The sequence below is a fragment of the Pleurodeles waltl genome, chromosome 10, assembly GCF_031143425.1.
Source record: "Pleurodeles waltl isolate 20211129_DDA chromosome 10, aPleWal1.hap1.20221129, whole genome shotgun sequence".
Lineage (NCBI taxonomy): Eukaryota > Metazoa > Chordata > Amphibia > Caudata > Salamandridae > Pleurodeles > Pleurodeles waltl.
In genome coordinates, this window is record NC_090449.1 from 862,423,176 (window position 1) to 862,438,963 (window position 15,788).

General features: G+C 44.5%; 1 protein-coding gene across 3 annotated transcripts in view; it reads left to right on the forward strand.

Moving 5' to 3' along the window:
- Positions 1-15,788, forward strand: part of LOC138261973 (peroxisomal carnitine O-octanoyltransferase-like) — a 278,490-nt gene that overhangs the window by 245,795 nt on the left and 16,907 nt on the right. For all 3 annotated transcript variants that reach the window (XM_069211574.1, XM_069211573.1, XM_069211575.1), the window contains exons 14-15: positions 5,568-5,646; positions 5,751-5,844. In XM_069211574.1, the coding sequence (XP_069067675.1) occupies positions 5,568-5,646; positions 5,751-5,844 (173 nt within the window). The remainder of the gene's footprint in view (positions 1-5,567; positions 5,647-5,750; positions 5,845-15,788) is intronic.

Below are 15,788 nucleotides of genomic sequence, written 5' to 3' on the forward strand. Positions count from 1 at the left end.
CACATACGTAAAAACATCAAACGCAGGTAGGTAAAATATGAATCAAACAAAAGTCTGTAGAAAGAACTTTGGATTGCAACTATATTGGTCCTTTAAACAGTACCTGGTTGGATGGAGGCACCTCCAGGGCGTAGAAGGCGAACAATGGGGCCCCTGGCGCTCCTATGCGCAAAATGGGGGCCTCCCTTATACTCTGAGGACAGAGGAGGGCAACATGCACCTCCTCTCTTTTATAGACAGGCCCCTCTGGGGACCGTGATTACTGGGGGCCCCCCAGGGCCTCATCCGGCCCTCATGAGGGGGGCCAAAGCCAGCAAAAACAACTTAGGGCTGGAGGGGGGCACCACACACCCCCTCCGGTTTAATGACAGGCCCCTCCCGGGACCCGTGATCTCTGGGGGCCCCCCGGGCCTCCACTGGCCCTTCCACCAAGCTGGGGGGGCACAATAATGCCCGTTTTACCTAACAGCAGAAGAGGAGCGTCCTGCTCCTAACGCAGAGGCCAGGGGGAAGGGGGCGCTCCCCGTGCCTTCCCCTGGTCCTGCCGTGAAGCCACAAGAAGATCAGACCCCTCCTGGGGCCCGAGCAGACACTCGCCTGCACCCAATGCGGTGCGCGAGGGTTCTTCCAGCTTCCCGGCCCGCTGCGGTGATCTTATTTAAAGGGGCACAATGCAGCAAGGAGCCTACGAGCTCCCAAGGCTCCATAAGCGCGCAGCAATCAGCGCTATGGCAGCCGCAGCCACGGAGAAGCACCCCTCATGAAGAAATGGATACAGGGGTCAGGGGCCACAGCAACCTGCCCCTGGGGAGCAGAATCTTAAGACAAGGTCCTCAGGTGGAGGCCCCAGCTACAGGCCAGCACAAGGGAAAGGCAGCATGTGGCCTGGTCCTTCACAGTGACCAGGCAGGTCACAGGTCAGCACAGCAGCAGCAGTCCATGGCGGTTCCTGGTGAGTCCTTTCAGCCTTTGATGTCCAGTTCCAAGATGATTCCAAGAGTCTCCAAATTGTGGGGGAAATTCCCCTGTACTTATAGTCAGTTCTTACAGTGTTTTACAATGGTAGGGAGAGGAGGTTCCAGCCAGTTACAACTGGTTCTGGGAGTGCCCCCTCTCTCCTTTCAGCACAGGCTCCAAACATCAGTGGGGGGTTAATGGCCCTATTGTGTGAGGCCAGGGCACAGTCTTTACAAATGCAGGTGTGCCCCGCCTCTCCCTTCTCTCAGCCCAGGAAGACTATTCAGTATGCAGATGCACCTCTGTGACACCTCCACCCTCCCTGTGTACAGGCTGTCTGAAAAGTATGCACAAAGCCCCAACTGTCCCTCTGCCCAGACGTGGATTGGAGTCAAGCTGCAAAAGACCATAGCATAAGCACAGATAAATGCGCACTTTCTAGAAGTGGCATTTCTGTGATAGTAATAAAAAATACACCCACACCAGTAAGCAGCATTTATTATCACCATCACAACCATACCAAACACGCCTACGCTACCCCTCATCAATCAGACAATACCCCTTACATATAAGGCAGGGCATTTCTAATGCAATCCTATGAAAAGGCAGCACTCACAGCAGTGAGACACCAAGTTAGGCTGTTTGTCACTACTACTACCACTACCACTACTGCCTTTCTACATACATGGCACCCTGCCCATAGGGCTAGCTACGGCGTACCTTAGGGGTGATTTACATGTAGTAAAAGGGGAGTTCTGGGCCTGGCAAGTAAATTTAGATGCCAGGTCCCTGTGGCAGGAAACTGCGCACACAGGCCCTGCGCTAGCAGGCCTGAGACAGGTTTGAAAAGTCTACTTCAGTGGGTGGCGCAAGCAGCACTGCAGGCCCACTAGTAGTATTTAATTTACAGGCCCTGGGTATAGTGATACCACTGTACAAGGGACTTATAGGTAAATTAAATATGCCAATTAGGTATGAGCCAATCATAACAACTTTAGATGGGAGAGCACCTGCACTTTAGCACTGGTCAGCAGTGATAAAGTGCTCAGAGTCCTAGAGCCAACAGCGAGAGGTCAGAAAAACCAGGAGGAAGGAGGCAAAAAGACTTGGGATGACCCTGTGTAAGGCAAAAAGTCCAACATTGTCTGATTGTATTTTATTGTTTATCTGCTTTTATGGCTTACTCTTGGTGTAGCCGAATAAAGATTATGAACTGAATGGGGACATTTCACCGTAGATACCTATAAGCATCACTTGTCTGGATAGTCGTCCAAATATAAATAATACTATTTTAATCTGCACCAGTTTGAATCCTGGCCTTATGGCCGCCGCTTGTGGCACTGCAGACTCGTCGCAGTCTGAGTCATTAGTGACGCCCATTTTGCCCTAAATGGGACTGCTGTGTTGTTTATCAAGGCCTTATATATATCAACAAAATTGCGTTCTCATGCAACGGCTCAGACAGGATCCTGTGTCCCAGCGGGGATCCGTCCTCTAGTACCATGCCAACGGGCATGTAGGTGCCAACAGCAGAACTGAATTACATTTATCTAAAGAACTCTGAGTTCAGTAGGTAAGACTGCAGCTGGAGCTGAGCAAATGATTCGTCGACAGTGTTTATATATCAGTGCTGCCCCTTAGGTAAAGCCTTTCAGGCATTTCAGCTACCGTAGACTGTCACACCACAATTGAGGTGTGTTACTAGTGATCAGGCATCGCCTTGCCGTCCTGTTTGCTCACTCCTCTTTTGTCTCCTTATGAACCTGCCAGGTATCCAGGTCTGCTAAATGCATGTTTGTCAACTTGCAAGGACGCCTCCGGCTGTGGAGCAAAGGCACATTTAATAGCGAAACAGAGTTCTGTCGGGGGCCACACCACTGTCCTACACTCGGCAACAAAATTGGCCGCTGCTTTTCTGGGGGGGTCCTCCCTCGCATTACAAAATAAAATATTTAAACTTGTAGAATTTCATATGACGTTTGTTATGGGTCATATACTACCCTGGGAAGTACAATCTTTTTTATAAGGAGATGGGCTCGCAAATGCCTCACGTTTTCCTTAAATTCATCTTCTAAGCATTTTAGGTTTTGTTCCAGAAATATTCCCTCATCCCTAGTGATGCGAATAATGAGGTATGTAGAACCTTACCTTTCCAAGTTAAAATGGCAACTGTGTCCATTGTTCCCAGTAGCCATGGTGTCAGAGGGTATAACGCCAACTTGTCCCAGTTAACCGTGAAACTGAATGACACTCTACATCTCAAAAGTATGTCGTATCTTATTCAGTGTTTTATCTGCATCAGTCACATATAAGAGAACCTCGACCACGTGTAGGAACATCCCAGCTAAATCTTCAGCTCCAGGACAGACAGTAGTGGTGAGAGAGGACATCCCTGTTTTTCCCCTGTCCTCAGCTCAAAGGGTCTAAAAAAACTGCTTTTACATTGGCTCTGGCCATTGGGGACTTATAGAGTAACTGGATTCATGACAGAATCTATAGACCGAAGCCCATCTTTTCCAATAACACAAGAATGTAGGGCCCTTCCTGAGAGTCAAAGACCTTGCCCACATCAGGCGCTAGAGCCACTGTTGGCTTGGTGACCCTTTTTGTTTATTCCATGCAGCCATACTGCCTTTGATGATTCATTTAAGTGACTGGTCAGGGTGGCCTAAGCTTACTGTCACCTCACTGAAGCACATCACCAATACTTTTAAAAAGTGATATTGGCCCTCAAAAAAAACATTCAGTCTTTGATTTCTCATTGGTACGTATGGGAACCATTTTCATCATTTGCATATTAGCTGGTATTCTTTTTTTCACTAGATCTTTCAAACATTTTGAGCAATGGCACTATCAATGTACTTCACAGCCTTTAAAAAAGCTCTCCATGGAAGCTATTGGCACCGCACATTTTGCCATTTCACAACTACTTAATGGCCCCTGGTACTTCCTTTTCTATGATTGGTTCTTATAAAAGGTCCTTGGCTTCTGTCTCAAAAATTGGAGTTGACAATTATTTCTGTACAGTCATATCAGGCTTTATACAAAGCTTTGTTGTAATATGCGAACGCATTCGCTACCTGTGCATAGCCCGCTACTGGCAGACCACGCCCCTTCTCTATTACACCCACCAATGTGTTACCCTCCTTATGCCGGAGGATCCAAGCAATGAACCTTCCTGCTTTATCTTCTACTGTATGTAATCTCTACTTTATATAATCTCTTCTGTGTGGCAAAATATTGTGCTCTTGCTTTGTTCTCAGCCAGCATGCATTATTCCAGTTTTTAATTTCAGGATGTGAGGGATTTCAAAATCATTATTTGCCGAGTGACTTTTTTGCTAGACTCAGAATTTCCCCTTCATTCTGGCCTCCTGCTGTTTCTCCTTGCATTTGCCTACAACTCCCGATATAGACTGAGTAGCCTCGAACAACTGTTTTGTAGCCCATCTATCGTGTTGCACTGACTTGAGCTGTCCCTCTGCTTTCTTGGAAAGGGGGTTCTGTGGCCTCCCGCCCTGCCCATCAGTCTTATGCCAGTACATTTAAAAGAGTAAGATTTAGCTCGAGGGATAATGCAGTGCATTCCAACCAAATTGAACTAATATATAACGTTGAATGATCGATTACCCAGATTTCCAAATCACATGTAAACCCAAAAGGAGGCTTTTTTCAAGTATACGAAAACGGAGCAACTAGTTACCAGTTAAGAAATTTCCAGAGCTTAATTATTTAACGCACTTTCTTGGCATCTCCACAAAAGTTCTTGAGCATACGTATAAACTCTTGCAATCCTCTGAATTGGCTGTGCCACAGTGAGGGCTCCTGTATTGCAGAATTCTTCAATGCACCTTTGGAACCATCTCTAGTTTCCACATTATGTATTTATATATGTGATATTTGTATAACTCGAAAGTAGCCAAAAAGGTAGCGGAGTGCTGTGAGTGGAAGGCAAACACAGTGAACAAGTGATAGGAGAGGTGGCTGGATTCTGGGAGCAAAAGTGCCTGTCACTGCATGTCATGTAGTGTTTCTTAAGTTGGAACAGCGATGGGTCAGTCCTGATAGCAACAAAGGTGTTGTTCCATGTCATGGGTGCATGGAGTTACAAAGGCCTGTTGCACTGTCCTTGGCACCAGTTAAACCATTGGTTCTGAAGCAGGGTGATGCAAACATATCATTCAAATCCGGGAATACCAGAAAATTGGCATTATTGACTACACATATTTTACCCTAGGTACCTAAAAATATCAAACTGAGGAAAAAGCCCTACTCTCCTAGAGTTACATAGTCATTCCTTTTATTTATGTCAAACCTTTTCACCTACAGCACCCTCGACAAATTCAGTAACTGCTTTTTTGTTACATTTCTTTGCTACAGAAGCTTGTTCAATTCGTTCCATCAGTCAGTTTAAATAATATAATTCCCCTGCATGTCCAAAGCCAGGGATAACATCCTATTCAATAATTGTGATTAGAAAAAAATCCAATGTGCCTATGTTTTATGCTCTGTTCCAGACCGGCACGTAACACTTCTGGTGTCAGAGATTTCAGTCTTTGGAAAACGATGGTATTTAAAAAAACAAAAGTTTGTCTTACCTTTTCCCTGCAGCCTCAGGAACGTCGGCAACGCATGTCAAGAGCAGTTGCAAAGCACAACCAATTAATGAAAGAGTGTCAGAATGGGAAAGGTACGCTAATTTTCTTAGACATGATTTCAGCTTAGTGTTTTTTTTTATCTCGTGTACTGACACACCTGGATTGTTATCAACCACGTGTATGGCTATTATTGCAGGATTTGACCGTCATCTTTTGGGACTTCAACTTATTGCACAAGAAGAAGGTCTGCCCAAGCCAGAGCTGTTCAAGGACCCAGCATTCTCTAGGAGGTGACTGCTTTGTTGTTATATTATAGAAATATATTTTGTAATTTGTCTCACGAGCAAACAGGAGAAAATGTTAAAAATGGAGTAGATCTGTACTAGCCTTTATTACACCGATAAAAGATAGTAATACATTTGGAAAATATTTGCTATTCCCATAACTTGTTCGCGCTGAGGTTTACTGAGAACATTGTCACTCATTTTTATCTAATTCAGACTATTTTTTCTCTGAACCCCTTCGCTACCAGGCCTTCCCCCCCTCCTATGATAAGCCTTTTTTTGGCTGTTTGGGGTAGTTAGCACTTCGGCCCTCATAACTTTTGGTCCACATAAGCTATTCACGCCACATTTGTGTCCTTTTTTTCCAACATCCTAGGGATTCTAAAGCCACCCAGAGTTCGTGGGTTCCCGTGAAGGAGACCAAGAAATTAGCCAAAATACAACAAAAATGTGTTTTTTTTCAGAAAAATGGGAAAAGGGGCTGCATAAGAAAGCATTTGCTTTTTTCCCCTGAAAATGGCATCAACAAAGGGTTTGCGATGCTAAAATCACCAGCTTTCAGGAACAGACAGACTTGAATCAGAAAACCACATTTTTCAACACAATTTTGGTATTTTACTGGGACATAACCCATTTTTACTATTTGCTGTGCTTTCAGCCTCCTTCCAGTTAGTGACAGAAATGGGTGTGAAACCAGTGCTGGATCCCGGACAGCTAAACATTTCTGAAAAGTAGACAAAATTCTGAATTCAGCAAGGGGTCACTTGTTTAGATCCTTCGAGGTTTTCCTATAGAAAGTAACAGCTAAAATAAAAAACAAATGAGGTGAATAAAAAAGCAATTTCTGTTCACGTTTTCTTCTATAACTTTTTCCAGCTATAGCAGATTTTTGAAAGCGATATACCGTTACGTCTGCTGAACTCTTTTGGTTGCGGGGATATATAGGTCTTGTAGGTTCATCAAGAATCCTAGGTACCCAGAGCCAATAAATAAGCTGCACTTTAATATGGGTTTTCATTGTATACCGGGTATACAGCAATTCATTTGGTGAAATATAAAGAGTGAAAAATAGGTATCAAGGAAACCTCTGTATTTCCAAAATGGGCACAAGATAAGGTGTTGAGAAGCAGTGATTATTTGCACATCTCTGAATTCCAGGTCCCCATATTATCATGTGAATTAAAAGGCACTCCTCAAAAAGACTTCTTTTTTATACACTGTCTTACATTTGGAAGGAAAAAATGTAGAGAAAGACAAGAGGTACCTCAATTGTGTGGGTAGGCCTAGTGTCTGGGACAGGAAACGTAACATGGACACATCACATTTTTACATTGAAATCTGACGTGTTTTTGGGAAAGTGCCTAGCTGTGGATTTTGGCCTCTAGCTCAGCCGGCACCTAGGGAAACCTACCAAGCCTGTGCATTTTTTAAAACTCGACACCTAGGGGAATCCTGGATGGGGTGACCTGTGGGGCTCTCACCAGGCTCTGCTACCCAGAATCCTTTGCAAACCTCAACATTTGGCAAACAAAAAAAACACATTTCCCTCACATTTCAGTGCTGCAAAGTTCTGGAATCTGAGAGGAGCCACAAACTTCCTTCTACCCGGCATTCCCCCAAGTCTCCCAGTAACAAAGGTACCTCACTTGTGTGGGTAGGCATAGTGCCTGCGACAGGAAACGCCCCAAAATGCAACAGGGACACATCACATTTTCCGAAAGAAAACTGGCCTGTTTTTTTGCAACGGGCCAAGCTGTGGATTTTGACCTCTAGCTCAGCCGGCACCTAGGGAAACCTAACAAACCTATGCATTTTTTAAAACTAGACACCTAGGGGAATTCAGAATGTGGGGCTCTCACCAGGTTCTGTTACCCAGAATCCTTTGCAAACCTCAAAATTTGGCTAAACAAACACTTTTTCCTCCCATTTCGGTGATAGTAAGGTCTGGAATCTTTGAGGAGCCACAAATTTCTTTTCACCCAGCATTCCCCCAAGTCTCCCGATAAAAATGGTACCTCACTTGTGTTGGTAAGCCTAGTGCCTGCGACAGGAAACGGTCCAAAACGCAACATGGACACGTCAAATTTTTACATTGAAAACTGATCTGTTTTTTGCAAAGTGCCTCGCTGTGGATTTTGACCTCTAGCTCATCCGGCACTTAGGAAAACCCAGGAAACCTGGACATTTCTGAAAACTAGACACCTAGGGGAATCCAGGATGGGGTAACTTGTGGTGCTCTCACCAGGTTCTGTTACCCAGAATCCTTTGCAAACCTCAACATTTGGCAAAAAAAAACACTTTTCCCTCACATTTCGGTGATAGAAAGTTCTGGAATCTGAGAGGCGCCACAAATTTTCTGCCACCCAGCATTTCCCCAAGTCTCCTGATAAAAATAGTACATTACTTGTGTGGGTAGGCCTAGTGCCCGCAACAGGAAATGCCCCAAAACACTACGTGGACACATCAAAATGATCGATTACAAAACTACCTGTTTTTTCCTAGGGGGTGGGGGAGAATGTGAGTTTTTGGTCCTGGGCTCGGCAGCCATCTAGGAAAACCTACAAAACCGAGACATTCCTGAAAACGAGACACCTGAGGGAGTCCAGGGAGGTGTGACTTTCATGGATCCCCCAGTGTTTTCTTACCCAGATTCCTCAGCAAACCTCAAATTTTGCTAAAAAATCACATTTTCCCCACATGACTGTGTGAGATCACCGCACCGGCACAGATTTCCTTTCACCTAACATTCCCCTTAGTGTCCCGATTAAAATGATACCTCACTTGTGTAGGTGGGCGAACGGCCTGTGACAGGGAAGAGGCAAAAACATGTCGAAATTGAAGGGGAACCAAATCTGGTCCAATAGGGCAGTTTGGAAAAAAAATGTTTTTAGGCTGACAAGTGGGGCAGAATTTTTATTGGTATAGATGCAACAGTGCTGGGTGGTAGGAATTTTGTGGATTCCTGCAGATTCCGGAAGGTTCCATCACACAAATGTGGGGAAAATGTGTGATTTCAAGCAAAGTTGGAGGTTTGCAGGGCATTGTTGGTAAGAAAGTGGTGCGGGGTGAATGTGAAGCACACCACCCTGGACTCATCCAGATGCTTAGTTTTCAGATGTGTCTAGGTCTCGTAGATTTTTCTAAATGGCAGCGTCCCAAAGTCCAAAAAGTGCAGCCCTCACCATTCCAAGTGGGACAATTTTGAGAGTTAGCCAAGCTCTCGTGGCCCAAATGTAAAATCAAAACCCAAAGTAATCAAATGTCCTCTTGCTTGTCGTTGGGATAAGATCTTTTAGTGTGCGGGGGGAGAGCTGAAAGACTGTTATCCCCTTCAGTTGGGGTGAGGGCATAACCATGCCCATACTGGTTGGTAGCCACCACCCCACTATTTGTCTTTTTTTTTTTAATTCCCTGGCATCTAGTAGGCTTTCTTGCCCCCCTCTTTGGGAGTGGATCGGGGGTAATTGCCCCATCTGCCCACCGGTGGGCAGACCAACTTTGTCCCTGTTTATTTCGGAGTGGGGGTATGGCACTGCCCCAACCCTCTGTTTTAAAAAAAAAATCTTCCCTGTTGTCTAGTGGGCTTTCTGCCCCCCCTTGGGGGAAGATGGGCCTTACAAAAATAGGCCGATCTAGGGCAGAACTGTCCAACAGTAGTGGTTATGTGAAGTGCCTGGTTAGCTGAAAAGCAAAAGTATGGAACTCTCTTCTCTGTGAAATCTGTAAAGTACTCCATCAAATCACTCCACCATTTTTAAAAGTTTTACGAGAAACTGCAACTACAAGCATAAGACATCCACTTGGCAGGCAGCAGAAATTGCAGTCTTTCTTAAGAAAGTCAAAGGTCCATTAGTGTGTGAATCTTGTCGACCCACTTCACTTTTGGATACTGAATGTAACATTTGTTTCAGAGCACATAGCCTCTTAATTCACCTATAGGTATGATTGTGCTTCAGACAAAGAACCCCTTCGTAGGAAGCTGGCCTGGTGTGTGGTACGTACCTGAGGTACTTACACCTTATACCAGCTCAAGGTATCCCTTATTTGTGTAGTGTAGTGTAGGCAGTGTCTAGAAGCCTGGCTCTCTAGAGGTAGTTGTGGATGAGTAGCCACGGCTTATCTAGGAGACATGCAAAGCTCATGCAATACCACTGAAATCACACAGCACTTACACACATGAAAGAAAACACTCACTGTTACAAAACAAAAGGTACTTTATTTTAGTGACACAATTACCAAAAAGTACTAGAGAGGCAACCATCCTATATGAGGTAACAAATTGATACTTACACCACTAATCAGAAATAGGCATAAATAGCAGTAGAAAACAGTGCAAATATCAATAGACAATAGTGATCCTATGGGAAGCCCAAACCATATACAAAAAAAAAATGGAATGCGAATGCAGGACCCCCACCTAGGTAAGTGGAATGTGTAGGGGGATCTGGGGGAATTAGGAAACCCCAAATGTAAGTACCATAGTGCTCCCCAATGACCAGGAAGAAAGGATTAAGTTACTGGATTCTCCTCCAAACCACCAAAAAGGGAAAAAAAGAAGAAAATGCAACACCCGGACAAGACTGCAAGAAACCAGTGGTGGATTCCTGAAGAGGAAGACCTATGGAAGAAGGGGACCAAAAGAAACCAGTGGTGGATTCCTGAAGAGAAAGACCTATGGAAGAAGGGGACCAACTTCAGAAGTCACAGAAGAGTCCAGTAGGGGCAGGAGCCACTACCCACCCAACTGTGGTTGCAGGAGTTGGTCAATGGTAGGACAAAGACGGTCAGGAATGCTGCCCTGGAGCAGTTGAAGAGTTCTGGAGGATGCAGTCGACGTCCCATGCCAGATGGATGATTGCAGTCAATCAGTGGCGTGGAAAAGCCACCAACAAGCCTTGGCAAAGGCAGAAGTCGCAGTGAGGCAAAAGTGGAGCTGCCAGGGACCAGCAAGGTCCAGGAGAACTCAACCCATGATGGAGTCCTAAGGGGTCCCTCAGCAAGGCAGAGACTCCACAGAAGAAGCTGCCCCCACAGGAGACCCACTGGAAGAGGAACCAGGAGTGGCAGAGGAGCCCATGAAGCACAACTGGAGAAGGGTCCCACGCCGCAGGAGAAGCACGCAGAGAGCTGTGCATCCCAGGAAGGAGTCCTGGGGGCTGGGGCCACACGCAGCCTGAAGATCCCTTGGAGGAGATGCCAACAAGCCTTGCTAGCTGCAAGAGACGCTGTGCACGGGGGTACTGTCCTACGTGGGAAGGCAAGGGCTTACCTCCACCAGGTTGGACAACTAGCAGAGAGGACCAAGAGGACTACTCCAGATCACCACCCGTAATGCAAGATCGACGCAGTTCAGGATGAAAGGAGACCACGCAGCTGGTTTTCATTGCAGTTGATGCATGCGGATGCAGGGGAGAGACTCCTTCACTCCAAGGGAAATTCCTTCTTCCTTCTCCTGCTCGCAGAGGATGCACAGCCGGTGAAATGTTGCAGAAGCTGGAAGGAGCTGTGGAAACAATGTTTCAAGCAGAGTATGTGTGGTGGATGCAGCTTGTCAGTTTCTGGAGGGTCCAGTCGCAGTTCCAGTGGCTAGAAGTCAAAGTAGAGGTTGCAGAGGAGTCCTGCTGGAATTTTGCAAGACGAATCTGAGGACCCACCCCAGAGGAAACCCTAAATAGTCCTGAAAGGGAGATTGGTCACCTAGCCAGGTGACCACCTATCAGGAAGGGGCTGTGATGTCACCTGCTGGACCTGACCACACAAGTGCTCCCAGAGGCCCTTGTCCACCTTGAATTCAAGATGGCAGAACCCAGGGACCCTCTGGAGGAGCTCTGGGCACCACCCCTGGGGTGGTCATGGACAGGGAAGTGGTCACTCTCCTTTCCATTGTTCAGTTTCATGCCAGAGCAGGGACTGGGTTCCCTGAACCGGTGTAGACTGGTTTATGCAGAGGGCATCAAATGTGCCCTTCAAAGCATATCAGTGGCTTGGGGAGGCTACCCCCACCCCCAGCCATATAACACCTATTTCCAAAAGGAGAGGGTGTTGCCCCCCTTTCCCAAAGGAAATCATTTGTTCTGCCTTCCTGGGCTTGAGCTGTTCAAGCAGCAGGAGTGCAGAAACCTGTCTGAGGGGTGGCGGCAGCTTGGGCTACCCGGAAAGCCTCAGAAGGTTGGTAGGAGCAATGCCGGGAGTCCTCTAAGGAGCACCCAGAGTGCATGGAATCATGCTTCCAATAGTGGCAACAGAATTGGGGTATGATTCCAACATGTTTGATACCAGACATGCCTGGTCTGAAATGCATTGGCAGGCCTGCAGATACACTTTGTATGGACACCCCTGGGGTGGCATAATACATGCAGCAGCCCCTGGGGATCCCCTAATACTACCCCAATGCCCTGGGTACCATATGCTAGGGACTTACATGGGGGCACCAGTATGTGGGGTGAAAGTGGTTGAAGTAACCACGTTTGAAGGGAGAGAGAGCAGAGTCACTGGGGTCCTGGTTAGCAGGATCCCAGTGAACACAGTCAAACACACTGAGAACAGGCAGAAAATGGGGGTAACCAGGCCAAGAAAGAGGGTACTTCCCTACACCTTCAATCAGGTCACACGTCTGAGGTACTAGAATGCATGCATGCAGATTTATCAGGTGATTGCATGCCCTTTATTGAAGACCTTCACCAGTATCTTGGTTAATTAACAGACCTCACCTCTGATTAAGATACACCAGACAAGAATGTCCCTTATCACCTTTTCTTTTTTGCTGTATTCATGGATCTCTTTCTGAGGCATTTTATTTGCAATGTTGGCACCCTGCCCATCTTTTGATCAGGATCTGTGGTCTGTACAACAACATATAATGTTGATGTGCCATTATAAACCACCAGTTTAGATACTACCATGACTGTTGTTAAATATGATGATGCAGTTTTAAGGGCATTGTCAGGTTACAAGTTAAATTAAAAAAAGGCTCACATTCTTGCTTGAGGTCTAAGTTACTTAATTTTCAGGTTGTTATTTATGACCTGTATCCAGGAATAGTACTGTCTCAGAATTTTAGACGTAATTATGAATTTACACTTCCTTACTGTATAAAGTTGCTTAACAAACAGAATTATTCTGATCCCCCAATCTGCCATTTTACCATTGTGGAGATGCTTATGTCGAGAGTTTTTATGTGTATTTTTGGCCCTGTGGTGTTTCATCTGCTTTTTTATTTAACTTCATCCATTTCATCACCTATTTGGGGATACAAAAGGACCTGGCAAGCATTCCGATATCTTAGGCATTTTCATCTTCCCATGATACAGTGGTGCTATTGAACTGCCTTGGGAAAAGCTGCTTTGCAACAGCCTTATTTCTTTTATTTTTTTCTGAACCACATCAGAGTAATATTCTATTCAAACTTAATAACCCCAAAACCTTTAAGGAATTTTACATTCAAGACTCTCTGCATTCAGTTTGAATTTAAACAATGTCGGCATTCCAACTTTACACAAACCATCTGTATTGAGTGACACTCTCACCTCCACCAGTTTATCATGTTGTTATGTCCAAGTAGACATTAATGGCACATTTTACAAAAAGTCATGGGTTTTGGGAAATTTATACTGGCAGTAATTTTGATATCTGTTGTCACCAGTAATCTGATACCATTTTTATTCACGCTCACATATTTAGGTAGAAGTGGGTGTAAAAGGATTTATTCACCCAGATGATGCGAGTAAAATACACGTGAACACACGTATTGGCATGGATAATAAAATTAAGTTGCATTGGATAAAATGGAAGAATACCAATAAATTCAATTTAAGATTGTCCAAATGAATGTTCGTAATCAATTTAAAAAGATGGGTATAACAGCAACTCTGCACCACATTAAGCATATGACATTAAAGTACTGTACAACCCAATACCCAATATTTCTCGTACATTGCATATTTTACTTATGCTTCAAATATCTGCTCTGCGTTTCAGAATTTGTCACTGCAGTAAGTTGTGTGGTGTTCATTGTTATGGGTACCAACCTTGTACCTGGAGCTGTATAATGAATTTCAATATCTTCAACATAGATAATGTCCCCACTTGCTACCCTGTCATTTCAAAACTATCTTTCAACTTCAAAGACACAGGAAATATTAAGGGTAACAGGCGAATAATAGCTGCAAAAAATGAGAACAGTTTGGTGAAAATATTTCACAAATCGGGCCGTTGCTAGCAGCATCTCATGACAGTATAAAAACGTGTTTTTCTAAAGTAGACTCCTGAATGTTTTATGTATTGATTCATATTTTTGGTATCTCACAGCCACATTAGTTTGGTAGGCTACATTACGTAGGTCAGACCCGTCTGCTTGTTAATCCTTATACTCAAATGTCTAAGAAAATCTTGATGCTAGCAGTCATTACAACTTTGCATTAGGCCTGATCCTTTAATAGTCTGCATCCTTCTCTGTGGTGCTTTTGGCATCTGTTCGCACATTGAGGCCATACATATTGAATTTACCAGTGCTTGTTTTCCTTTCCGTTCCACACTCAATCGGGACTGCATGTGTTTCCTTGCTTCTCCTCTGTATCTCCCTCCAAGTTGCCTGCCCCCTCATTCATGTTTTTAAATGTCAGTGCTCCTGTATGTGCTATAATTTGGTTAACCTCTCCTGCTCATCCCTTGCATCCTCGTGCTCCACTTTTCTGCCTATGCTAGTACCCTTTTAATTTTTATTTTTTTTGGGTCGAGCCTGCTAGTGCATGCGCTAGCACACGCTTCTCGCTTGCCTGTTGCTCACCGTTTTTTGGTTTGTGTGGCACTCTTCTTTACAGCCTCGTAATTCTTCAAGGCACGCCTGCCATCATTTCTGTTTCTCTTTGTGGAGCACGGATCAAACACTAATTGATTCATCCTAATTAGTGTCCGTCCGCTGCTCTCAATATCATCGAGGTACTATTGTTTTTTTTTTACTTCCAGTGCCCCTCAAACAGAAGGCTTGTGACTGGCAAAAACGTGCCCAGCAGGACAAAAAGTTTCATTTTTTAAAGCTAACTTTATTTCATTTTGCCAAGTCGTCTTTTCTCAGTTTCCACTCGTTTTCTTTCCTTTTTGCTTGTGGGCACTTTTGTCAAAAGATGACAATTAACTTGTTCTAAATATGCGACACCTTTTGCATTGCAAGTGCTTGTTTTGTTTGTTTTGTTTTGTATGAGGCATGTCAGCAGCTGCAAAGTGCTGCTTGACCACTCTCTATCTTTTTCGTGCTCCTGCACACTTCCATTGTTTACTTTTAATCTACTGTTCTAAAATGGCTGTCAACTATAGTTGAAAGGTCTCTTAATTTTTATGTATTTATTATCCTGATTTGTAAAGTGCTCTGCTTTCCTCATGAGCATATAGGGGCTAAATTAAAAACTAAGAATTGTCTACAGACACATATACATTTGCAGCTAGCTTGGAATGCCTTGTCTTTAATACAAAGCCCACTCCAGGATGGCCACGCTTGTGTCCACCTGTATATGTGTTGTGATGCTCTGGCAGCCATTTTAACATCCGCTAATGTTAATGCAAACAAACATTGGAAAGTCAGTAGTTTGGCGTTTTACTGGCAAGAGCTGTTGGCTTTACCAGTGCTTGGACTTTTTAGGCACAAAATTGATTAACTTTGTCTGAGGTTTATTTCTCCTCCCACACCCACACCCACACCTCCACCCCCAACCCTCAGTTAGGCATCCAGTTTTCTATAATACATTTTCATTTTTTTTCTTGTAAGGCTGCTAATTTTCCTGGTATTATGCATTTCATGTAATCTCTTAGTTATCAGCGTGTTGGTTAATGTTGAGTATTCTGTATATATTCTTACGTTTTAGCCTTATGGCATCTTGTGGTCTACCAGGTTCTTCTTTTGAAATACGTCTTTACTGATCTTTAAGGGGTATTATATAATAATATTCTTTAGGGGG